Raw genomic sequence first — 25,147 nt, forward strand, 5'->3', positions numbered from 1 at the left:
CTTCTGAATCTATCGACACTTCAGGTTTCAATACCTTGAGTGGTAGCAACTGCATTTTTAGCATAATACCAGCGACATCATTACACAACTCTAGTTTTTCCGTTGACTTCTTACCGTTCTCGTTCTGAAGATTAACAAAGCCCTTGACGATGCTGGCTTAGCGAATATACACCAGTAGAGCATTTTCTGCAGCTGCAGTACCTTTGCGAAAACTTTCAGTCGCGTTAGTGTTCTCGTCAGAACCAAGCAATACATGTGGTGTGAGTTAATGGTTATTATTTATTCATTTATTCATAATACCTCAGAAGTCCTTCATGGGACGTCACTTGAGAGGTAGGCAAACAGTCAAACAACAACAAAAAGAAGAAAAAAACTGGCAGCTCAGGCTATAGATTTCATGAGTTGAAGATGGTATGGAATGGCAGCTTTGAGTTGAGCAATGCCGGTGATAAGAGCGATCTCTGAGAGAAGGGCATTCCATTCTTCGGCAGTATGCAGGAAAAATGAATGTTGATGGGTGGTCATATATGCACGCGGCAGATACACAGAATTTTGGTGCAAGTGGCGAGAGGAACAGGTGTGCAGTAATAATGAGTTTGTTTCCTGGAGGCAGCTAATAAAAAAAAAAACAAATAATATTAGATGAGCAGTCTTGCGGCGAAAGAAAGTGAAGGGAGGCAGAGCTGGATTTTAAAGCGGATAAACTTGTACTGTAGGAGTAATTGGAAAGAATTAACCTGGCAGCGTGGTTCTGCACAGATTCAAAGGAAATAGTTACATTAACTTTGTCGTCGTCATAAATAGAAGAGGCATACTCTTGTTTGGATCGAATCAATGTTTTATATGCAAGTAGTTTGACTGCTGAGGATGCTGATGATGGGTTACGGCATACATACCCTAATAGGCAATGGCAGGAATTAGTTGGGGAATATGATGGGTCAAGGACAGATTACTAGGTATTTGTACTTGGCATTTAAATGTGTTGCATTGAGTTAGTCTAAGTGTCTTGCATTTAGTTACTGTGTTGTTGTTGAGGGCGTAATAATTAGACGCTACATAGTTGAGGCGGCGATAAATTAGGGAACGTGGGAGCGCTTTCTGACGTGGAGGAACATGTACCATTACTTGCACTACGCCTAGATTTCAAAGAAGTCATCTTGCAGTGAGGATAAATCTGTGTATCTCGCCAACAATAGTTCACATCAACAATTGAATAAAGCGCGTAAGTCGCTGCTATTGGCTAGTTTCTTCTGGGACATTGACATTTGTTATTTGCATTCGTCCGATCAATATTCCTGTGTCAGCTTTCTTTTAACGCTCAAGCGTTAATATTACCCATATGTGTTCTCGGTGTTCCTGGGTAGATATAAAATGTCTGTCACCTGTGGCACATACCCGGAGGCGGGGGTATGTGCCACTGTTTTTTGGAAAGTGCTTGATGACGTGACGAGATTGTGACGTTATTCATGTGATCACCAGTGCGTCGTATTTGTCAAACCATTTTACCCTCACACACTAATTTTGGGGTACCCCAAGTTAAAGGGGCGATGATGAGAGAACCCAGGTGTAGATAGATAGATAGATAGATAGATAGATAGATAGATAGATAGATAGATAGATAGATAGATAGATAGATAGATAGATAGATAGATAGATAGATAGATAGATAGATAGATGCCAAAAGCGCATGAAGTACACAAATAAATGCTTCGTATTTAACAAGTTTGAGGCGATACCAACGAACTTTAGGAATAACGGCGAACTACTAATATGCATTGTATAAACCGGTAGCGAGCAGTGGGTTTTACCCAATTTTTGTAGCGAATACCCTTTACGATAGATGGTGACGACGACATGACACGCCAACAAGCCTAGACTCCAAGATCGCTCACCCTTAAAAGTGAAAATATCAAGCAGGGCATGTACAAAGTTTTGTTACTTTGCTTCAAGGTGTATGCGGCAATATATTCCTGAAATTTTCAGGTACTTTAATTTGAGTCATTTGTCATATTCACAATAATGCTCCTCATAAGGCATTCAATGACCAAGGGAAATAGAATGCGCTTAGCACTGTTTCACTCGTCCTCTAACGGGAATAAAAATTGTGACCAAGTATAGTGTGTTTTTTTTCTGCTAGGTGCGCTCGAAATTAACAAAATTTGGAAAATTGGCAGAACAAGTGTTTTTTTGCGGCCAAACTTGATTTAGTGGCCAAATTTTTCTGAGGACTAGTTTTGAAATCATTATTGAGGGGTAATACCTGCATCTACAGTAACCTGCGCCAGCAGCAAGTTTCATCAAAACTATAGGGATGGGGACCAAGACATCGAGGACACACCCCTCCTCACTCATATTTATTTTAAGGCTGCGTTATACCAAGCGTAGTTATTTGAGCCTTTCATGACATACTAGACACTCATTCACAAGCTGGTGCTCATCTACTCGAATGAGCTAGTGTTATGATAAGCACCAATATTTAAAAAAAAGACATTTTCCATGTAGACGGTGCCCAATCTAATTGAAATCAAAAACTACTTCTGAAAGCAATTTACTTCCGCTTCTTCAAAATTGCCGACAATGCTTCCGCTTCTTCAAAATTGCCGACAAACGATGAGACGACTGTTTTTTGTTTTTTTCATTTTTTGGCCCCCGCGTTACCTGCAAGCAAAAGCAAAAAAAAAAAAGCAATCAATGCATAACATCACACAACAGCGGCCAATACAGCCGAGTAAGTTTAGACGGATGGCAAATAAACTCAAACGTGTTTTGAGTACCGAAATGCGCCAGTTGATATAAATTCATTGTAAATTCTGCACAAGAACAAAGACACAAACTCACAGAAAAATAAAGAGATATTGTACGTACGTGACCCGAACTTCCTCTTAGTTGGCATCTCCGTCTTTGCGGTATATTTAAAATGATATTTGGTTCTGTTATTCAGCACCCTAATTATCTGAGGCATTGGTTTATTGTAAAGCACCTTATATATTTAAGTAATAGAGTGGGTTAGTTGATAACGCATCTTCAAGAGCCAGCGCACAACGTACAAAGAAGTGAACAACGACAGCAAGCGTTTTTTTTGTTTCTCCGCTCCTGTGCTGTTTCTTGTGGAATTATAAAACCGCACGACTTGCCTGCACTTCAGAGATCAAACACCACTGTGAGTTTAGTTGGTACTTCCGCGGAATTAGTATACGCAAACAGTGCATAAAGCCTCTTGCACCATCCTGTTTGGTTAGAGGCTATACGGGTATGGGCTGTACACATGCCTACCGAAGCCATGAGCCATGCTTTTTTCATCCGCCAGTGGTAACAGCACGAAAAGGTGTTTGTGTAATGGTAATGTGTTAAGTGCCCAAGCGGTGATGGGAAGCTTAGGTTATGCTAACCTGGTTAGATTAGATTGTTTGTGAAATGTGTAGCCTCTCTTTTTTTCTTTGCCCGTTTTTCTTTCTTTTTTCTGGGCTAAATAAATTATAGCCGCTGCAGACCAGAACGTTCCAGTAGCAGATTTTGATGTTGCCAGTGGCGTCATCTATTGCCGGTGGCGCGAGGTAACAATCAGTCGGCGTACTTAAGCATTGGTCTGTCGTGCCGCGTGATGGCGTAATTTAGAATACGTTCTTCTCAACTGTTATTTAATGACAGACGAGAAGGCTGCGTTTTATAAGCGAAACTGAGCAGCACATATGGGCGTAGCCAAGGGCGAGAGAAAGGAAGGGGGGGGGGGAGGTTCATTACCTGGCCTCCGAATATTTTCACAAATGCAGGCACATATGCAGGCAAACGCATGCACGAACATATATGAAATATGGTTGAACCCTCACCCTCCTCTCCCGTAAAAAATTTTTGCCTACGCCCACGTTGCAGCAATACATGGCCTTGGCAGCACAACGTCCACGACACGATCTGTTCGATAATTGGCGACACTCGCATCACTAGATATGCCAGCAACACTTGCATTCAGGAAGTGCTAATCTACAGTGATAAATTTTTAGAATGAGAACACAACCATCACTTGATTGATATGTGGGGTTCAACGTCCCAAAACCACCATATGACTATGAGAGACGCCATAGTGGAATGCTCCGGAAATTTCGACCACCTGGGGTTCTTTAACGTGCACCCAAATCTGAGCACACGGGCCCACAAGATTTCCGCCTCCATCGAAAATACATCACTTAAAGACCATGCTAAATAGTCTCGTGCATCTTTTTTTCATCAGGTCTCGACAACTTTGTCTGCCGAAGTGAGTGTGGTGTGGATTACAATCTTCAACATTAAAGCCTAATAAAGCTCATTAACCTCTTCCTCTGCCCAAGTGCTTACGGGGAGGAAGCGTAATTTAGAGTTGCTGTAATTTAGAGTTACTGCTACATAAAGGTAGCATATACAGTAACTCTAGTGTAATTGTCATCGGCCCGCCCCCTGCCTCTAACCACGGCCATCAAAGCGGCGTAGTGCTAAACAAGAAAGTGTTACTTGTCATTTCAACGTTTTTGGCCAATCAGTCCTTAATACTGGTCAGCAGCATGCTTCAAAATGAGAGGCGGGGGAGGTTCAATAGTGCAACAACGACTCTTGATAACTTTTGATTCACTTCTTACCTACACACGCAAAAAAGTCGCGCTGTTCTTTTAAGTATTCGTACTAATTTGTACTATCGAACAGAAACACGCGCCCTCTGACAGAGTGGTATTGATCTATTTCAGCATGTTGTACGAAAGTGAGGTAGGCTTAGCGAATGGCGCTACCAGGAAGATTCAGGATACCATGCGAAGTATTGACGTTGCTGCTTTCAGTAGATTTCTCTGGTCGCAGATACCAGCTATTCTCTTAAATTTTTGTGGGCTCTGTGTTTCAAAAAAAACTAGCTAAATGAGTTGGCTTGTAGCCGTAACTTCGTCGTTTTTCGCAGCGTGTGAGAGTCTCTTCCCATCGGTCCAACATCAAAACTATGTGTTGTAGCGAAGAGCTGCTTGCTTTGGCAAACTTTGAGGTGGCACAAAAAATAATAGCAGCACGTGAAGCGAATTTAATGACATTCATTGGAGACAGACAGACGCGTGCGTTAAACAAAGGGACATGCAGAGGAAGCTTTGCACAAATCTCATTTTTGCCTTGAGGTTATGATGTATTTCTGAATCTAACACAACGGCTAGGAATTTCGTTTTTTTTGTGTGGTTTGCGCAAACAGATTTCGCGATGAAATCAGAAAAACGGCTTCTTTAACACTCACGCTTTATGGAGAAATCTCTAAGCTCACCTACAACAGAAAACTCTCTGGAGTTTACAAGGTTAACTACGACGCAGGCTCCGAGGGCGCTCCTGTTGGTGTTCATGTCGCAGACTTTTTGCCAGGCATTGGTATTGGGGTCGTAGCATTCTACAAACGGCATTGTCGTCGTTCCTGTCAATCAATCAATCAATCAATCAATCAATCAATCAATCAATCAATCAATCAAGGCAAAACACCGCCAAAATATGAATGGAAGTTATCACCTGGGTAACTGATGGTCTCAAAAGTTAGCTTCACCTTACAATACACTACAGTGCAGAAAAGCCAGCTTCACAACGTGCTTTTTAGGTGTGAAGTTTCTTAAAGCGGCACCCGTTCGTCCCTCGTAGTAGTGCGTAACCAGTCTTACGTTTTGACCTGCAAGGCAGTGCCCGTGGGAGATTTCTTCTGTGCGTTGTTGAACAATAAAAAATTCGCAGTGCGTGCGTTAACTAAAAGCCTAATTCTTCTGTCTCTCTTTCCCCATTAGCAGCCATTGGTGTGTACATTGAGCACTGTCTGACAAAAAAGGGTTGCTACGTTATACTCGCTGGGCGTAACCTCCTTGGTTTTAGAAAGGTTTAGCGAGCGTTGGGCCGCAGTGCTATGAATACAGTGAACTAGTATATACCATGTACTCGAGGTGGTTAAAGGTGGGAAGTAGACACGAAGCGCAAGCCGTAAGAAAGTGTGCTTGTGCCACCTCTCGTTTAGTCCTTGGAATGTCCGCTGGATGGTGGTGCTTCTATATGCGGAATATATGATGAAAATATGCGAGATGGGGGTACTTGGAGTGTTGACTAGATTGACTAACAGACACGCAGACAGATGCACGGACGGATGGACGCATGGACGGACGCAGGAGCGGATGCATGGACTAACGCAGGGATGGACACGCGGACGGACGTGCGGACGCACGAACAGATGCACGCTCTGCCGGGCGGATGGACGCACGGACGGTGACACAGACGAACGCATGGACGGAAGAAAGCAAGAATGAATGGACGGACGGATGCTTCGCCCCACTCTCCATCATTCACCCCGTGGATATGCTGCCATTTTTTTCCAGCTATACTTGGTGACAACTTATCTTGGCAGGGAATCTAATACTACTGATGCGGCGGTTTCCGCAGATTCCTGTATCTTCACAAGAAGTATGGTAATTTTCGGCTGATTTTGGTTTTGCTCATTCACATCGCTAACGTGTTTTAAAAAAAGAAGTTTACACTAACCGAGGTAAAGAACAGTGAAGCTGGTTGATCTTGGGGGCTTAAAGTAGGCTGTTTGGCGTAGGCAAAGTAAAGTGAAACCACAGCCTGTCACAGGCCTTGCAAAAGCGCCCAAACTCCAGCGCCATAACTAACGTACGAAGCCACGACTGTGGCGCCCCCTGTAGAAGAACGGGCATTTCGTCGCTAGTATTCGGCTCGCGTGGCTGGCAAACTCGGCGCGGTGGCGGCGCGGATGGTCTCCGTTTGTGGACGGGGCTGATAAGTAACGGAGTGGCTGATAAGCAACGGTGCAGAAAGTTTCTCGCGGACATCCGGCGTTTTACCTCGAGATTTAAAAGCGTCACTCTTTTTTTATTATCTACAAATACTGCCGGCCCTACCCGGGCTCAAGCAGGAGTGAGAACATTATTAAAAAATAATACCAACAATATTATTTACAACTATCGCTAACTTAAGTCATAGAGTAAACAGAAATCACAATCAACAAAAATAAATAAATAAATAAATAAATAAATAAATAAATAAATATGCTCTGCATTAACAAACACACAATATTATCAGTGATAAAACATGCACATACAATATTTCAACACATGAGGTAAATTACACGCTATGCATAAAAAAAAGCGAACGCGGGAACGAACTGCCAACAAAGTTGTTCAGCATAAACATAACTTTGCATGTCAAATGAAAGGTTATTTAAAAACTGAACAAATGATTACATTGTATTAGCGTTTACTACTTCTTCGCAAAATTTGTTCCGTGGTGACATTGCATGTGAAAAAAGGGAATATTGATGTATTTTAAGATTATCAATTGGCTTCTCGATTGTTTTGTTATGATTTGTACGGCCAGACCGCATAGGGGGCTCATTTAAGTAGCTTTCACGCGGTATTTCGTAGTGACCGTTGTTTAACATATACTGAGAGTATATTCTCTTCGTGAACTAAACAGCCAGTTTGCGGTCCCACACTAATCCACTCGTGTCACAGACGCCATGTTGGAAAACATGCGCTGAGAAGATAGTGGAAAAAAAGAAATAGCAAGAGAAATTACGGCAAACTGTTTGATTGATTTGTGGGGCGTAACGTTCCAAAACCACCATACGATTGTGAGAGACGCCGTTGTGGTGGGCTCCGGAAATTTCGACCATCTGGGGTTCTTTAACGTGCACCCAAATCTGAGTACACGGGCCTACAACACTTCCGCCTTCATCGGAAATGCAGCCGCCACAGCCGGGATTCAATCCCGCGGCCTGCGGGTCAACAGCCGAGTACCTTAGCCACTAGACCACCACGGTGGGGCCTTGGTTGTCTTTTTTTTGCTGTTCTGAAACGCTTTATTACTCGTATAAACGCGATTTCTTTTCTGACATGAAGCCTGCCAAGGCCAGCTTGCAAATGGGTCTCAAGCACACACGTAGCCGGTAGAATACTGGGCTGGCACGCAGGGGACCTGGGTTCGAATCTCATTGTCCTTAAAGTTTTCGTTTTTTTTCTTATTTTTTAGGCGGTAGTGGTTACGGACACCAGCGGTGGTGGCGGACGACTATAGGGCGCCGCACGTGACCCTTGTTGGGATCTCACAACAGCTTTCGCTGTAAAATGGCGCAATGTGCCAATCCACGTTGTTTTTGTGCTCCTTCTTTGTTTATTCACGCTGCACAAATTTCAATAAATCAAAATAAATCAATCAGTCATTAACGAACTCAAGTATATGCAACAACTAAGGGGTCTCGTAGGCAAATTCCTCTGGAGAAAACTGAGTCAATAGCCATATGTATGCGGACTTTTCTTAAAGTTCTTGTACGCTGAATTGGAAAGTTGGCTCAATAGACACAAAGGGGTGAGGCTCATTTTTTCCAACTGCTAATGCGGATCATTTTCGGGGTTTGAGCAGTTTATGTGGTTAACGATCGATCCCATTCAATGTGGCAAATGATCCGCCCTAATGAAAGAGAATCATTCTAGACGCTTTTGTCTTGTGTTTACTTGTTTAACATATCCACTCCTTCTGCCACTATAACACATCGGAGGCAGCTGAAACCCTGCATCAGGTGTGCAGTCAGTTTCTAGCAAACAGACCGTTGTATCCACCAATGGCGAAGAGCAGGTCGTCCAGCACAGCCACTGCAAAGTGGCTCCTTGGTGTGAGCATACTGGGCAGTTCGAGCCAGTGTTCTCTGCGAGGGTCGTACTTCTCCCCTGCGAAGTATCGAGCACAGCTGGAATCATAAATCAATCGAGTACGCTTTTTTGTTTTTTTGCTGTCTTTATATTTGTCTACAACACCCCCTATTACGTGCTCGATCATTCTACTCCAACTTTACTACTGGCATTTTGTAGTAACGCCATGCTGCTTCTCGCATTAATGTCAAGGAAGTTTTGTTCTGCACGCTCGCAAGACGTAGGTGTGTTGCTTGTAGGTAACGTCTTTGAATTGGCTGGCTCTACGCAAACGACTTGAACGTGCACAGCCGCGTCCACGTCTGTGCAGAGCACGCGAGCAGCCGGCCTTGCTCTGCAGGGCGCCATCTGTATGCCGCACATCATGCGCGGCCTATTAGACATGCCAATCTGCTCGAATTTATTGAAACCAAGATTGAAGTTGGTAAGCGCTTTTGTTTGCTGGCTGCGTGAATTACCCGAGGACATCCATGTTTCATGTGACCGCGTATAAAGAGCCAGAAAGTGCGCATCCTTTGCTCTGGAAGAGGCGAATGCCGCAAGCGCCCTGAGGCTAAACAAGGGCACTCTGCCACGCATGCACATCAGGCCTGTAAGTCGTGCATGCTTCTGTACCAACCACGCGATACCCGGCCACCACCGCAAGTTTTAGACCCCCAGAGCGAGACCATATGATCCGACACACTACACAGGTGTAGACATGGCTGTACTTTCAGCGTAATGCAGCCGCATACTGGAAGGGTTATTCCAGCAAATGTTCGCAGAACATGCAAGAACCTAAATTCAGTGCGTATGCTGAGAAATGCTCCAATCTGAGCGTGGTGTACCGGAGGAAAGCCAGTTGGTTCCGTTGAATCCTCCAAGCACGTAGACGTTGTCCTGGTAATTAATGACCCGGGCTCCGCTGCGAGGGACGGTCATAGCCCGGATGTAGGTCCACACGTCCACCTTCGGGTCGTAAAACTCTGCAGTGTTCAGAACTTGCTGCCCGGTAACTCCGCCTACGATGTAAACCTGTGGGATTGAAAATGAATGGCTGTTCTGGCACACTATGCTATCCATAACGCCTCGAAAACTTACCTACCCCGTCGCTTTCCTCGCGCTTACAACGTGTATTGTACAATAGGTTTATAATTGTCTTTATTATAATGAGTTGGGCTACTTCGTCTAGCATATGGCAATGTGGAGCGCCGAAGCGGTTCAAAAGAAAATGCGCTGGACACTTTCAGGTTAGCGTTTTTTTTTTCTGTTCTGTGTACTGTCTGCTGAATCATTTCTGAGCTCGTCTTCGCAATATGCTATAATCATCCTGTAGCTACACAAGGTAGCACAATAAAATTTCAGGGGGTGGGCGATGTCGGGAGAGAAACACGTGTTTCTAGGGTAAACGTCTGGCTCTATAAGGGACGTCTTTGGCGAGGCAGCCTCATTCTTGTCAACCAACACGGCGAAAAGCTGCGTGTTGTCTTGATCCGTTTATGTTGGCGACAGCGATGTGTACAGCGAATAGGCAGGCAAACCGATTCCCTGATTCCTCCAATACCATCTGCACGGCGACGTCGCGTGACGGTTTACAGTGTGCTATCTTTGCGACGTCTTTGAATCACCCGAGACGTTGTAGAAAGGGGATGATTTAGTGAACTCTCAAGAAAACCCAAGCCACACTGGCTAAAACGGCACGAGAGTCTCTCTGCACTTCGTTGTCCTCCTTCCCACTGTTTACTAAAGGGCACGTGCATTTTTTACAAGTACATCCATTTGATCAAACTCAAAATCTACAAGCACGCTCCGAAATCACGTGTTTATACAACGCTTCTCCTTGCCCCGCTTTCCAGCTGGGGGGCGGCCATCTTGGCTCGGTGCGAGCGGACGCACCTCACATCGGCTCCGTCGAGGAAGCCAATTTTCAGAGGACCACTCGACTCCAGGCAGACGAAAACTGTACGATTGGTTCCAGCTCGACGTCCGGAACACGCAGATACCAAATTTTGATGAGTCCGCCCGTTTTTGCGGATTTTACGACCGATTTTCGTCGGCCAGCGTGGCGAGACAGCTGAGCCTAACCGATCCGTTAGGCCTAGCGACGGCTTCGGCCGCCTCGGACCGCGCCGGTGGCCCCGCCGCGAGCGAAATGACGGCGCCGGGCCCCTCATCTATGGACACATCCCCACAACGGGACTTTCAACCGATTCTCGACCGGAGTTCGGGACGAATGGCTATCACCGTCACCGGAACTTCAATCGACGAGACGCCGGACGGCATCGCCGGCTGGGTGGTGACCACCCAGCGCGGCAAGAAGACCTCGGGCAGCGCAGAAACTCCGCTTCAAGTCTCGGCGCCAACACCCGGTAAGAGGGCAGCCCAGCCAACCCGGGCACAGATTATCAAGAGAGTCAATGCGAACTTCGCGAAGATTGCACGCATGCCTTTCGTGCCGAGAGACGAGTACAAGATCGTGATCAGGCCCCGCGGGGGACTGCTTGTCGGTAAAGTAATGATGCCGGAACTTGTGCGAGCCGTAGCGAGCGCGGCAAAGGTGAACAGCGAGGAAATCCAAAGGGACACGGTCTGCCCGAACCTGGCCCAGAACATTATCGTAATAAGCACGCCGGAACAGGCACGGGTCAGCCAATATGCGAGCGTCCGAGCCCTGGGAATCGGCGGGCAGGCGTATGAGGGGTTCGCTTATGCGGCAGCACCTGAAAACACGGTAAAGGGCGTTATTGGAGGCACCCCCCTCAGCGAGACGCCCGAAATGATCCGAGCAAACGTCGTCAACGACTACAACGACACGGCACTCGAAGCGCACCGCATTGGAACCTCGCATGCGGTGATCGTGCTATTCAACGGTAATAAGGTCCCAGCTTACGTAAAGTATTGCGGAGCCTTAATCCGGTGCAGGATCTGCTGGCAACACAAGGAAGTGTGTAAAACGTGCGGCCAACTCGGGCACCGCAGGGACGTGTGCCCCCGGCCAAACGTAAAGATATGCTTTGCGTGCGGGAAGATGAGCCCCAGTGACGATCACGAGAAGGAATGCAAGCCCCGCTGCAAACTATGCGGCGGATCGCACCCCACGGGCACGGGAAACTGTGCAAACAAGTTCAAGACACCATTCCTGCTGCGCAAACGCGAACGCAAGACGGCGACCGAAAAAACGGGGAAAACTGGTCAGAGCAAATTCTCCAGAAAGGACGACTCTCCCGCGCTCCCAAAGAGCGCACAGAGGGAGAGGAGTAACAGCCGCAGCGAGAGTAGGGGGAGAGCGCGCCGCCACGAGCGCTCAGCGAACCGCAATAGGTGGTGCAGCCTCTCACGCGATCGCGCGTGGACTGACGTCATCAGAGTCGGAGCCAAGAGCGAAAAGGACGCGAAAACGCGCCAACGCTCAAGCACGCCGGCGAGGAAACCGCAAAACAACCCGCTAACAGCCAAGATGTTGCAGCTCGAGAGCACTATCAAGCTGATGCAAGTATCCATGAGGCAGCAGCAAGACACCATAAGAAAACAAGCCGAAATGATCACGAGACTCACCTCGCAACAGCCCCGGTCGGGCATGCAGTGGAATGTAAGCGCTCCACCAACAGCGACGCTCGCCCTATCGGACGCGACGGCCATGCCACCGCCGCCACCACCGCCGCCGCAGGGGACGGACAAGACCCCCAGGCGAAAAAAAGCCCGTCGCAGCTCAGTGAATGAGTCGGACGAGGAAGAAGACCTGAACATGGACAACGACGCAGACGAAACCGCATCCGTCTCATCGATCTCAACGCAGCTCTCCAGGACCACAGAGGGCCAGGAAGGACTGAACTGCGGAGCCAGATTCAAGAAAATCTACAACCGATTAAACAGACAAGACCGTCGCATTAACGAGATCTCGCAGAAGGTAGACAACGTGGCGTCGGTAATGAACAAGTTTGAAACAAGGGTAGAAGCCCGCATAACCACGGGCTTCGAAGAGATGAAACTCTTCATGGTTCAAGTACTCAAAGAAGAGCTGAGCTCCCTCGGCCTCGGTAATCGCAACCCACCCGGATCCTCGCTTAACCATGGACAGAGCAACTAATCAAGCAAAACTAAAAGTGTGGCACTGGAACGCCAACGGCCTCCGATGTCGCAAGGCAATACTGCAACAGCACATACAACCCATGGACGCGCCCCCGGACGTGATTATGGTCCAAGAAACACTCATGGAAAAGCTCCCGAAACTCCCGGGGTATCGCGTTCACGCCTCGCCTCCCAGCGCACGCACCAGCAACGCCGGTGCGGCGCAGGGGGTCTGCACCTTCTTCCGCAAGGGTCTCACCCTGATCAAGCTCGACCGCTTCCTCGACTGCGACACAGCCCTAGAGCTGTGCGCAGTTGAGGTCGTGATCGGAAGGAAGAAGCAGGAATCCGTCTTCCTGGTAAACGCCTACAGCAACCCGCAACATCGCGGCCAGCGCTTCAAGACGCTGTTTCACAAAGCCAGGCGGAAAGCAGTCGACGCACCGGTGCTCGTGGCGGGAGACTTCAACTCGTCACACAAGGAACTGGGCTACCCTCGAACGACTGCCAAGGGACGAAGTCTGCTCGAAGAGGCCGAGTTCGAGCTCCTCTCGGACCCGCAACAGCCATCGCGCATCGGCACCTCGATCACTATAGGGACACCACCCCGGACCTCGTCTTCGCACACCTCCCCGACGACAGACCGGTGAGCTGGCGCAACACGGGACATAACCTGGGCAGTGACCATTATATCATAGAAGTGGAAATCCCGCTGAAGATTTGGAGTAAACTGCCCTCGACTCGGAAACACAAGCTCACGGACTGGAACGCGTTCCGCCAGCAAGATATCGCGCCCACCATCGAAGACCTCGAAGAATGGACGCGAAGCCTGGTAGACGCCGCAGAATGTGCGAGCACAGAAATAGAGACGGACGACACGACCTCACCCATGGACACCAAGTTGGCACACCTGATCGAAGCGCGCCAATCCCTTCAACGCAGATGGAAACTAATGCGTCACAGCAGGACGCTGCGAAAGCGCATCGCCCACCTAGGCAGGGAAATCGAAAAGTACAGTCGACAGCTCTGCGCGCAGCAGTGGCACGCCATCTGCAACGAGGCGGACAACCAATTCCACACCAGCCGCACGTGGAAACTGCTACGACACCTGCGCGACGAGACACAGAGTAAATCGTACCAGCAACATCGGCTGGCGCAGATTCTGCACGCAGCGATCAAGGAGCACGGAGAAGACGAGGTGGGCAGACGCCTCAACGACCAATACCTCCCAACCAGCGCGCAGACCCGACACCCGGACTACGCGGGACCGGGAAATCACACACTCGACGCGGACATTGAAGAGTGGGAGGTCCGCCACGCAGTGCAGGCGCTCAACTGCAAGTCTGCGGCGGGACCGGACCTAATACACAACAAGGCCCTGCGCAACCTCAGCGACGTGGCTATCACGGCCCTTACCGGATACTACAACAAATGCTGGCGTTCAGGCACCCTGCCAAAGCAGTGGTGCACGGCCCACACGATACTGATCCCCAAGCCGAACAAGCCGCCCGGCATCGAGAACCTCCGCCCGATCTCCCTCACGTCGTGCGCGGGCAAGGTACTCGAGCACGTACTCAACAACCGCTGGCAACGGTACATGGAAGACAACAGCGCGTATCCGGCGACGATGCTGGGCTTTCGGGCCCGGCTGAGCACGCAGGACGCGATGCTGCTTATTCAACGAGACCTGCTCGAGTCCCCCAGCAAGACCGACTGCAGGACGATCCTGGGCCTCGACTTAAAGAGCGCCTTTGATAACGTGAAACACTCGGCGATCCTGGCACAGATCGCGAGACTCGGACTGGGCGAACGGACCTATAACTACATCCGAGCCTTCCTCTCGGACTGAGCGACGTGCCTCTGCGTCGGACACCTGCAACTAGAGGAGCGAAAGTTGAGCAGCGTCGGCACACCGCAAGGGGCCGTCATCTCCCCCTTCCTGTTCAATACAGTTATGATACCGGTGGCCGAACGCCTCGCTCGACTACCGCACGTACGGCACACGATCTACGCCGACGACATCACCCTGTGGACGACCGGAGGCACGACCGGACGCACGGAGGAATCGCTCCAAGAGGCGATCAAGCAGATCGAAGACTGTCTGCGCGGAACGGGGCTCAAATGCTCCCCGCAGAAATCGGAACTACTAATACTTCCACCACCCGGACACTGGCGCAAGTCAGCAGAAGCGGAGGCGGCCAAGATCACGCTTCGGACGGAAGACGCCACCACCATTCCGCACGTCCGAGGAATCAGAGTGCTTGGCATGCACATCGACGCCGGCAACGGGAACCACACGGCCCTCAACAGGCTTCTGACGAAGATGGGGGTGGCGACCCGCCTCGTCAAGCAAATCTCCACCAAACGGAACGGCATGAGAGAAGCCAACGTCCTGCGACTACTGCAGTCGTTTGTGACGAGCCACGTATCGTACGTCGGCGCATTTCACGGATGGCTGCAGCACGAGCGGGACAAGATCAACGCAGCCATCAGGAAGGCCCACAAGTCCGCCCTGGGTCTTCTCGTAAGCACGAGAAACGACTCCCTTGCCCGACTGGGGGTCCACAACACCCTAGAAGAGGTGAGCGAGGCCCAGCGCATGTCGCAGCTCGCCCGCCTCGCAACGACCACTGCCGGCAGAGAAATCCTCCGAAGAGTCGGCCTGCGCCCACCCAGAGCCGAGTCCTATCGAGACGAGGCTCCGGAGCGCACGGAGATTGGAAGAGACATCGCGAGACACCTCGTGGTCCTGCCACTACCACGCAACATCCACCCGCAACGCAACAAAGAGCGACGGGTCGCAAGAGCGAGAGCGCTGGCAGAGACTCACGCCAGTGACTCGACGGCAGTGTACGTAGACGCCGCCAAGCATCAATACCGACCGCACATCTACGTAGCGGTGGTTGTCCGAGCCACGGACGGCAAACTGCTTAACGCCTGCAGTGTCCGAGCAACGTCTGCGGAGCAAACGGAGGAAGCCGCCATCGCCCTGGCGCTAAACGGCACTCCCCAAGTCACCACCATCCTGAGCGACTCCCGCACGGCCATCGCCAATTTCGGCCGCGGGAGCATTGGGACCCCGGCAGCAAGCCTGCTGCCGAGAAGCAAGTCGACCACGACACATCTACGGTGGTTCCCGGCCCACGTCGGAGCCATCCCGGGCGGAGCAGCCAACCGCAACGAAAGGGCGGACGCCGTCGCACGCGAGCTCGCGCACCGTGCGGCGCCCCCCCCCCCCGCCCCTCGGACGCGGAAGAAGCCGTACCCTCGGACTCGGACCCACTACTCGACTACGGCAGCATCCTTCAAAGGTACCGAGAGGGCCGCCGAACGCTTCCTGGGCCTCACCCGAGGCTGGGGCGGCGCGAGGGCGTCCTCCTGAGACAACTACAGACCGGCACGGTGCTCACGCCCGGCCTGGCCCGACACGTGTGCCCCGGACTCTACGAAAATGCGAAGTGCAGTATCTGTGCGCGAGAACTGGCAACGCTGACACATGTGCTGTGGGGGTGTGACGCGTGTGCGGGGGGAGTGATCACCGACGTACTACCACCGGACATTGTGAACCACATAGCCTCGCCCGATCACGAGGCGCAGCTTAACGCCATCCAGCGGCTTGACGCGGCCCTGGCTCGGCAAAAGCGAACGGAGCAAACTCCTAGTAGCTCGCGCAGGGCCTGCCATCGTTGAGGTCTAAATAGACAGGAGGGTGTGGAACACTGCGCGGTGCTCTCACCCTCCTCACGCAGGATAGCCCAATAAAGTCTATTTCTCTCTCTCTCTCTCTCCAGCTGACAGATGCGTGTAGATGGCATCGGACTAGTAGCAACCCCAGAGAAAAATACCAGCTCTTCCCCCAGCCATCACTGTTCCTTTCACACAGAATTCGCATGAATGATTCACCCAGTCACGCTCACTCGTTTTCATGACGTCATGTCTCCGAGGTGCGACTTCACCGAAGTGAACCGATTGCGGTGCGGCGCAAACAGTGTCCCACCTCTTGTGGGAGCATCCTGCCCTCGGTGATGCGCGCGAGCGCGTCGTCAAAAGGCCTGCCATGTAAGACTTTGCAAGACATTTTCCACCCCACCGGCTGCCAGGACCACCGCTTTGGGGAACGCTAGCCTGACTGAGCGACTTATACAAGCCACTCGCCATGGTGAATCGGCAGCCGTCACGCGAGTTCTGTTCTCATCTTTTCCTCCTAGTTGTTTATTCTCCTTTGCTTGTTCACCCTCCCCCTTTTTACCTATTGTATATTTTTCCTCTTCTGAAAGATTTTCACGTTTACCTTACTTTCTTTTCAGGCGCTGTGCCGCGCTCCCTACCAGGCTGCAGAAATCCGACGCCTTCTTCTGCTTCTTCTAACCACTACCACCACCACTTTTTTTGTGTTTGTAGTCGTTGCGACCTCCACGGCAGGGCTAGACTGCACCTGCGCGCGCTTCTTTTTTTACAACATTCTCACCCGTCGCGAATACAATGGGAGAGTTTCTGAGTATGTTTCGCCACCAGTTGGCGGTAGGGGTGCAGCAACACTGACATTGCATCATCTGCGCTGCGCACACGGTTGATGTGAAACCATGGAATGGAGGTTCTCTGAGAAGAGGGGGAGTATTAAAGAAATCAGAGATAGAGGGAATATCTTCTACTTAAAGAAAACTAATCTTACCAGACTTAATGATGTGCTCGTAGATAATACAAGCTGAAACTCAGTGAAAATGTGGAAGAATCGGCTAATTGATTGATTGATTGATATGTGTGGTTTAACGTCCCAAAACCACTATATGATTATGAGAGACGCCGTAGTGGAGAGCTCCGGAAATTTAGACCACCTGGGGTTCTTTAACGTGCACCCAAATCTGAGCACACGGGCCTACAACATTTCCGCCTCCATCGGAAATGCAGCCGCCGCAGGGAAGAATCGGCTAATGACAGGCATAATTTGGGATACATAAAGCACTAGTTGGCAACGATCAGAGAGAAATATAAACAATGCTGCACCTGAAAAGACAGAGCGCTAAACACCTTTGGACCTTCGTCTCATGGGAAAACGACGTGGCAATTAAGAGAAGTCGCTCACAGAATCACAAACACTTCTTCCCTTTCCTGGTATTTTCTATTTTTTTAGTTTTTCCAAATACATTTGGAGTGTTTTCAGGGCTAATAGCTGCTGTACGCAGCTTCACAACTTTGTTAAACACGTACGTGTGTTGTATACCTAATGGCTAAATAACTGCGTAAAAGCAGAAATAAAAAAGAGAGAGGACCCTTGCTGCTGAATAACGCCTTCGGACGGCACGCACAGAGAGTGGGTGTGTGCATTGTCAAGGTGTTAACACCACCTGAAAATATTTATTTCGGAGACTCCAAGCCTTTTGCATTTTTTTTTGTACTGCAAGCCACGTCCATGAAGGATGCGAACGAAGTACGCAGCTGCTTAGGCTCGCAAGCCGCTTGCCCCGGAACTAAAATTGTCGTGCAAATCAGTTCTGTGCTATCTTTCTAGTTCATAAAACAACATGTTTAGAAATAGAAATTGACAACATCACAGATTTTCGGCAAGTAGGCAGTTTTTTTCGTTGAAAAATTTGTATAAATTCTCTTGTGGCTTATTGCTACAAGCAGGTTGTTGTGAATTGCCTTTTATCTTTAGTGTGGCTTTTTTTATTCTGAGATTTACCCACCACGGCTGCATTTCATTCGGTGCTTTGTTAGTGTTCAGTCTACAGTGATTTCTAGAGTCGAGAAGACAGTCGCACAACCTTCAGTACGCGCTTTACGCACATGTACATATATTAGCTCTGCGAAGGTGTATTGCTCTGCTCCGTCACGGCCGCTCGATCAATCACCGTGGTTCCGTGTTGCAAGTCCCGTTCGAGGAAAACACCCGGTGTTTCTTCTCACCGATTCACAAACCATACTGAGCTGTGCGCCAAGTGACAAAAGAATATTGCGAGAGACAACCTCATCATCAACGACAAGTCTGCATCGACTGTCGTATGCAGCAGACACTCGAGCTTTGAAGACTATGTGCCTACGTTCCGCATCAGAAAACTTATTCCTGACCCCGCGCCTACTCTCTTCGAGGACTATCTTTCATACTTGATTTCAAGTGTATAGAAGCCTTGCAAAGACCCTGCTTCACGAACTTCGACCCTACGTCAAACATCAAGGAAGCGAAAGGCGCAGACCAACGAAACAGATCTGAATGTTGCAACTACACAAGATGCTTTCACTGAACAAGAAGCAGCAAGTGTTTGCCCGCAAACAATAAACAGCGACGCTCATCGCACGGGTCGATACCAGGCTGTGATAAGACGATTGCGCTCCCAAGTGTCGCACCATCGTTCAAAATGCGAGATGATGCAGCAATTGCCGAAAGGAGAGAAAAAGACGTCCCAATATTATCGTGCAAGCAAGCACTACGAATGTGATAAGGAAATCGCAACAGATGCACAGAAAGGAGAAAAAAAGGCCGTGTTTCTTTTGCACCAAATAAAATGCGACGGGAGAAAGCATCCAGCGTACCCAGACGTACTTGTAAGGGGTGTGTGATATGGCGCTTTCTGTCACAAAGAGGCTGCGATCACGTGCGCACTTCGAGGCTTGTGACACTGCCAGAAAAGTGCTTTTTTCAGAAGTATATAGGCTCAATTCTAGTTAGCATCATCAGGTATGAGCAATGCCATAAACCATTTGTGCGTCTGCAACAATTAAGCAACTTGTTTTTCAACGCACGCTGAGTGAAGAATCGCGCCCGAACTAATGTGCTGGCGTTGCGTGCGCTGTACGGAGTGGCGGAAGAGGGCAGGGCCGCAGCGCCCTCCTCAAAAGAGTGGCGAGAAGCATGTACTACACCCGTAGCGAAGGCCATATGAGGCGAGCACGCAGGGGCAGTTTAGTCGGCCGTGCAACCTCTCGTTTATTCCTTAGAATGTCCGCTGGATGGTGGTACTTGCACATGATGAATATATGAAGAAAAGATGCGAGATGACGGTACTTGGAGTGTTCACTAGGTGGAAGGACGGACCAACAGATAGACAGATGAATGGATAGACGGATGGGCGCAAGCACGCACGCACGGACGGATGGACGGAAGCACGGACAGACTGACGAACGCTTCGCCGCACTCATCATCATTAACTTCGAGGATATGCTGTGATTTCTTTCTTCACTTTCACTCTCCCTTCAATCCACATTTCACCAGAAGAAAAGATGGGCGCCTTATTTAGCACGTGTCGTAACCTTGAGCACTTTCGTAACATTGAGCACGCACAGCTGCTTTCAAAGGTATCGCGAGTGCGGGCATATGGTGGTAACCTGTGGTGGCCATGGTAACTATGGCGCTCATCATCATCATCATCATCATCATCATCATCATCATCAGCCTGACTACGTCCACTGCAGGACAAAGGCCTCTCCCATGTTCCGCCAGTCAACTCGGTCCTGTGCTTGCTGCTCCCAATGGGGTGTCATCAGTAACCCAGATGACACCGCACCAGTAATGATAGACAAAGTCAGAAAAGCCTTGGAGAGCATGTAAAGAGGTAAAGCTGCTGGTGAGGACGAGGTAACATCAGATCTGCTGAAATATGGAGGGCAGATTGTGTAGAAAAACTAGCCACCCTGTTTACGAGGTGCCTCCTGACGGGAAGAGTACCAGAGTTTTGGAAGAATGCTAACATCATCTTAATACATAAGAAAAAAGATGATAAGAACTTGAAGAACTACAGGCCGATCAGCTTGCTCTCTGTAGTATACAAGCTATTTACAAAGGTAATTGCTAACAGAGTAAAGAAAATATTAGAATTCAATCAACCAAAGGAACAACTAGGATTTTGAACAGGCTACTCAACAATCGAGCACATTTATACTATCAATCAGGTAATAAAGAAATGCTCAGAATATAACCAACCACTATACATAGTCTTCATAGATTACGAGCAAGCGTTTTATTCAGTAGAAATATCAGCCGTCATGCAGACACTGCAGAATCAGGGCGTGGATGAAGTATATATAAACATCCTGAAAGAAATCTACAGGGGATCAACTGCTACCATAGTGCTTCATAAAGAAAGCAACAGAATACCAATCAAGAAGGGTGTAAGGCAGGGGGATACAATCTCCCCAATGCTATTTACCGCGTGCTTACAGGAGGTTTTGAGAGGCCTGGAATGGGAACAGTTAGGGATAAAAGTTAATGGATAGTACCTTAGTAACCTGCGCTTCGCCGATGACATCGCATTGCTGAGTAACTCAGGGGACGAATTGCAACTCATGATTACGGAGTTAGACAAGCAGAGCAGAGAGGTGGGTCTTAAAATTAATCTGCAGAAAACGAAAGTAATGTACAACAACCTTGGAAGAGAGCAGCGCTTCGAGATAGGTAATAATGCACTTCAAGTTCTACTTAGGGCAGGTAATAACCGCGGAGCCGAACCACGAGATTGAAGTAACTAGAAGAATAAGAGTGAGGTGGAGCGTATTTGGCAAGCACTCTAAAATTATGACAGGTAGATTGCCACTATCCCTCAAGAGGAAGGTATATAACAGCTGCATCTTGCCGGTACTTAGCTACGGAGCAGAAACCTGGAGACCTACAAAGAGGGTTCAGCTTAAATTAAGGACAACGCAGCGAGCAATGGAAATAAAAATGGTAGGTGTCACCTTAAGAGACAAGAAGAGAGCAGAGTGGATTAGGGGACAAACGGGGGTTAAGGATATCATAATTGAAATCAAGAAGAGGAAATGGACATGGGCCAGGCATGTAGCGCGTAGACAGGATAACCGCTGGTCAATAAGGGTAACTAACTGGATTCCCAGAGAAGGCAAGCGGGTTAGGGGGAGACAGAAGGTTAGGTGGCCAGATGAGATTAAGAAGTTTGCGGGTATAAATTGGCAGCAGCAAGCACAGGACTATGCAAATCATGGTGCTCATATTAGCCAACCACTGTGGACGTGGATATATGGCGCAGTAATTTGGGAATAGGGAATCATTTGTAGAAGGAACAGGGATTGATTCTTAGTTGACTTCCAGAATTAATGGTAAGTTACAGGCCATGTGTTGCTCTACAATGCTTGGCTCGCACGTTCTCGGGAGCTTCGACTACCGATCGCGAGCAGTTTCTAAAGGCCTGACCACACGTACCCGTTGCGGCGCGTCAGCACGTGGCTCTTTGACGCGGCGCCGCGCCCTCTCTCTATGGAGAGAGAGAGGACACTGTGCCATTCGAGGCGGCGCGTCCCCTCTTTCCCTCTCTCCAATAGAGAGGGGGCACGACGCCACGTCGAAAGCTGCGCACTAACGCGCTGCAACGGGTACGTGTGGTCAGGCCTTAGCTATGCTCGAGAAGTGTTGCAGAACTCCTTCAACTGTTCGCCTAATATGCGTTGCATTTAATACAGCCGAGAAAAAGTGCTTACGGTGCTAGTGGTAACCTGCAAACGCGACTATCTTTCACGGGTCATTGGCAGGCGGGTAGTGTTACTGTAGGCAGCGCCTTCATTTTTAGGTGCATAAGCACCAGCTGATGAGCCAGTCGGCGCATCATGAACTTGAAAACAGGGTATTGGTCGATACACAGAAACACGAACGCGAGAAGAAGGCGTTAAACACGGACGAATGCTGAGCTATAGATATGAGCGGGAGATTTCGGACGCTTTTCGGATTTTAAATCATAAAGATGACACCATCGCTGGCACCATCATTGACATCACTGCCAACGTAAAGGGGGTGTCAGCGATACGTTCCTCTTTCTGACGTCAAAAAAGTGTGCCTACTTAGCAAAAAAATATGGTTGAACTGTCACATGTTGCAGGAAATGACGTGAATGCGAATGCTTGACAAGTCTTGTGCGGCAATGTGATTTCAAATAAAGCACAGTTGAAAGTTCAGAAATCATCCGAGTGTAACGTCTTTTTTTTTTTGCGTTCGTGTCTGTGTATGCGCTGGTGCCCTGTTTTGAAGTTGAATTTCAGGTTGTAGCCAAGTACACACAATAAAGTCTTGTTCACATATGCGACTAGCACGGGTCGCGCGAACAAATTCGTCACCAAGTGACTGGTCGAAACTGGCTGCTTTGGTGGCAAAGCGACTCTTTTCGCCCAGTCACTGACTACTTGATTTTCTCGTCGTGCGGCTACAGCCGAAAACCTCTGGGCCAATCAGATGTGAAACAACAGGACGTAGGCTTATCTTGCGGTGTAATAGCAGTGTGAGCAGATGTGAATTCCTCTTATAGACGTGTCTAAGTGGCTCGCAGGTGTGAACATCGGTCACGCCGAGTCGCGCTCACCAGTCACGGTCATCTGTCGCAAATGATCGCAAGTATGAATAAGCCGTAAGCGTGCGCGGGGTTCCTATTCAGTTTGGTATTCAGGTATTCAAGGTTTTGCATAGGTTCGTCGTAGCGCCCACTTTCCCTATTGTGCCGATATATGAGGCTGGCATTGCACCCCCCTCCTGCCCCTCCCGTGCTCACTCCTGTAGCTTAAAACACTGTGCAACAAACGTACAACCAACAATATGACTGAGTGTGCACCTTTGCGTCGACCATGGTGGCACAGGCGTCTGATCGCCGGTCATTCATGTTGGCGATGAGCGACCAAGTGTTGGTAGCCGGATCGTATCGCTCGGCCGTGTTGGTGCGCTGTTCTCCGTCGTAGCCGCCCATGGCATATATTTTGCCGTCGAGCACCGCCACGCTGACGTAGCACCTGACCACGTGCATACACGCTCGCTCAGTTCAGCGGTGCAGAAGCTGTAAAGACAACCTCTCTATCTCAAATGCGGCTCGGTTTTTCTCACCTTTCACTTTCTCTTACATGCAGGGCCTCTCCGTAAAATAATGAGACTGTCTGGTAAAAAGAACATATCGATTCAATCAGTTCATATTATTAAAATGAAATGAAGGCTACTCCCCGTTCTACCTTCTTTATGGACGGGAACCCTCTCTGCCTGTTGATACACTCCTTCCCGCTGGTTCAAGCTCCCCTGTCACATACGTCCGCGATGCCATAGAGCGAGCCGACGCAGCACGACAGATTGCCCGAGAACGACTCGTACTTCCTTAAGCCTCTCAGAGAGATCAATACGATCGTCACCACCGCGAAGTTTCTTATGCACCAGTTTCTCTCGTACTCTTGTGGACACCATGTCGTCCCATCGGCCTCTCAGAAAAACTTTTATTTCGCTATGACGGACAATACAAAGTCCTGCGCAAGATCACCAACCTCACCTACGAGATACAGCGAGTCGTCGACGAAGCGCACTCAATGCCACCACCATCCACTGTTGTGCACGTCGTAAGACTGAAGCCTTATGTGTCACCCAACAATCCCCTTTCGTGACAAGCGCTGGGTCGGCCCTTTAACACCGCGGGGTAGTGCCACAAGGCAGTAGTGGGATTGGGGCATAAAGCGGTAGAAGGTTCCTGCCTGCAAGAGAAGACTACGAAGTGGATAGAGACTGGTCCCAGCCCGCCAGTGTGCCAGGCATTGCCGTCGCGCGTAATCATCGTAAATATCGGCAAATATACGTTTCCTTGTAAGAATATGGTGGTTTTGGGACGCTAAACCTCAAACACAACAACTACAGAATATTCCTTTGTATCTTGTTCAATGGTGTCTCCAAGAATTTAGAAAAAACTGGGAGGTCGATAACAAGTGCCAATGACGCAAGTGATATTACCACTGTGACATGAGTTCCAAGCTATTTCCAGAGGTGGGTGCACTGAAATTTAAAAAGCGTGGTATAATTCGGCTATAGCGAGGACCCCACCACCAGCTCGGGAGTTGGTTCTGTTTTTGCGGAAGATGATGAGTGAAGATGGCAACGACAATTCGCTGCTTGTGACATCCTCCGACAGACAGCCACGTTTAGGTATCGATAATGAATTCTGCAGAGCAGGTGTGCAATATAACTTTTAAGTTGTCAGTTTTATGGTATATGCTAAGGAAGTTAGCCAAACTCGTCGAAAATGAATCACTAGGTGAAGGACACTTAATATGTGCGGCCAAAGATCATTTAGCAGATTGTTCAGTGTCTGAAGACGCTTGAACCACTTAGCCACTGGCTGGGTCAAACTGACAAACCTTGCCTTGAAGGGGAAGTTTGTTAAGACGCACTGAAAATTGGGCGTTGTTAGTGTATTTGCTCCTGGCGAAGTCCTGCAGCGTCTTTTTTTTTTTTTGAGAAGAAATCTTCCCGCCAATATTTTGCTGTATCTTGGTTTTTAAGCTTATTGGAGTTGCGCAGGGCGCCCATTTTTGTTTTAAAGTTAAGAAAACCTAATTATGATACGCTGGAAGCCGGGATGACGTTGACCAAGTGACGTGCCCGTACAGACGTGACCGTTCAATATCTCCAGCTGTAAATTTAATGTGGTGAGCGAACAAACTCC

At 49.0% G+C, this 25,147-nt stretch overlaps 1 protein-coding gene across 2 annotated transcripts in view; it reads right to left on the bottom strand.

Moving 5' to 3' along the window:
- Window positions 1-259: 259 nt before the first annotated feature.
- LOC119177127 (alpha-tocopherol transfer protein) overlaps window positions 260-25,147 on the bottom strand; it is a 59,526-nt gene continuing 34,638 nt past the window's right edge. For both annotated transcript variants that reach the window (XM_075878146.1, XM_075878145.1), the window contains exons 6-9: window positions 9,524-9,710; window positions 8,595-8,714; window positions 5,267-5,410; window positions 260-2,658 (exon numbers count right to left, since the gene is read on the bottom strand). In XM_075878146.1, coding sequence (XP_075734261.1) covers window positions 2,636-2,658; window positions 5,267-5,410; window positions 8,595-8,714; window positions 9,524-9,710 — 474 coding nt within the window. In that variant the 3' untranslated portion in view covers window positions 260-2,635. The remainder of the gene's footprint in view (window positions 2,659-5,266; window positions 5,411-8,594; window positions 8,715-9,523; window positions 9,711-25,147) is intronic.

Source organism: Rhipicephalus microplus, chromosome X (genome assembly GCF_043290135.1).
Source record: "Rhipicephalus microplus isolate Deutch F79 chromosome X, USDA_Rmic, whole genome shotgun sequence".
Lineage (NCBI taxonomy): Eukaryota > Metazoa > Arthropoda > Arachnida > Ixodida > Ixodidae > Rhipicephalus > Rhipicephalus microplus.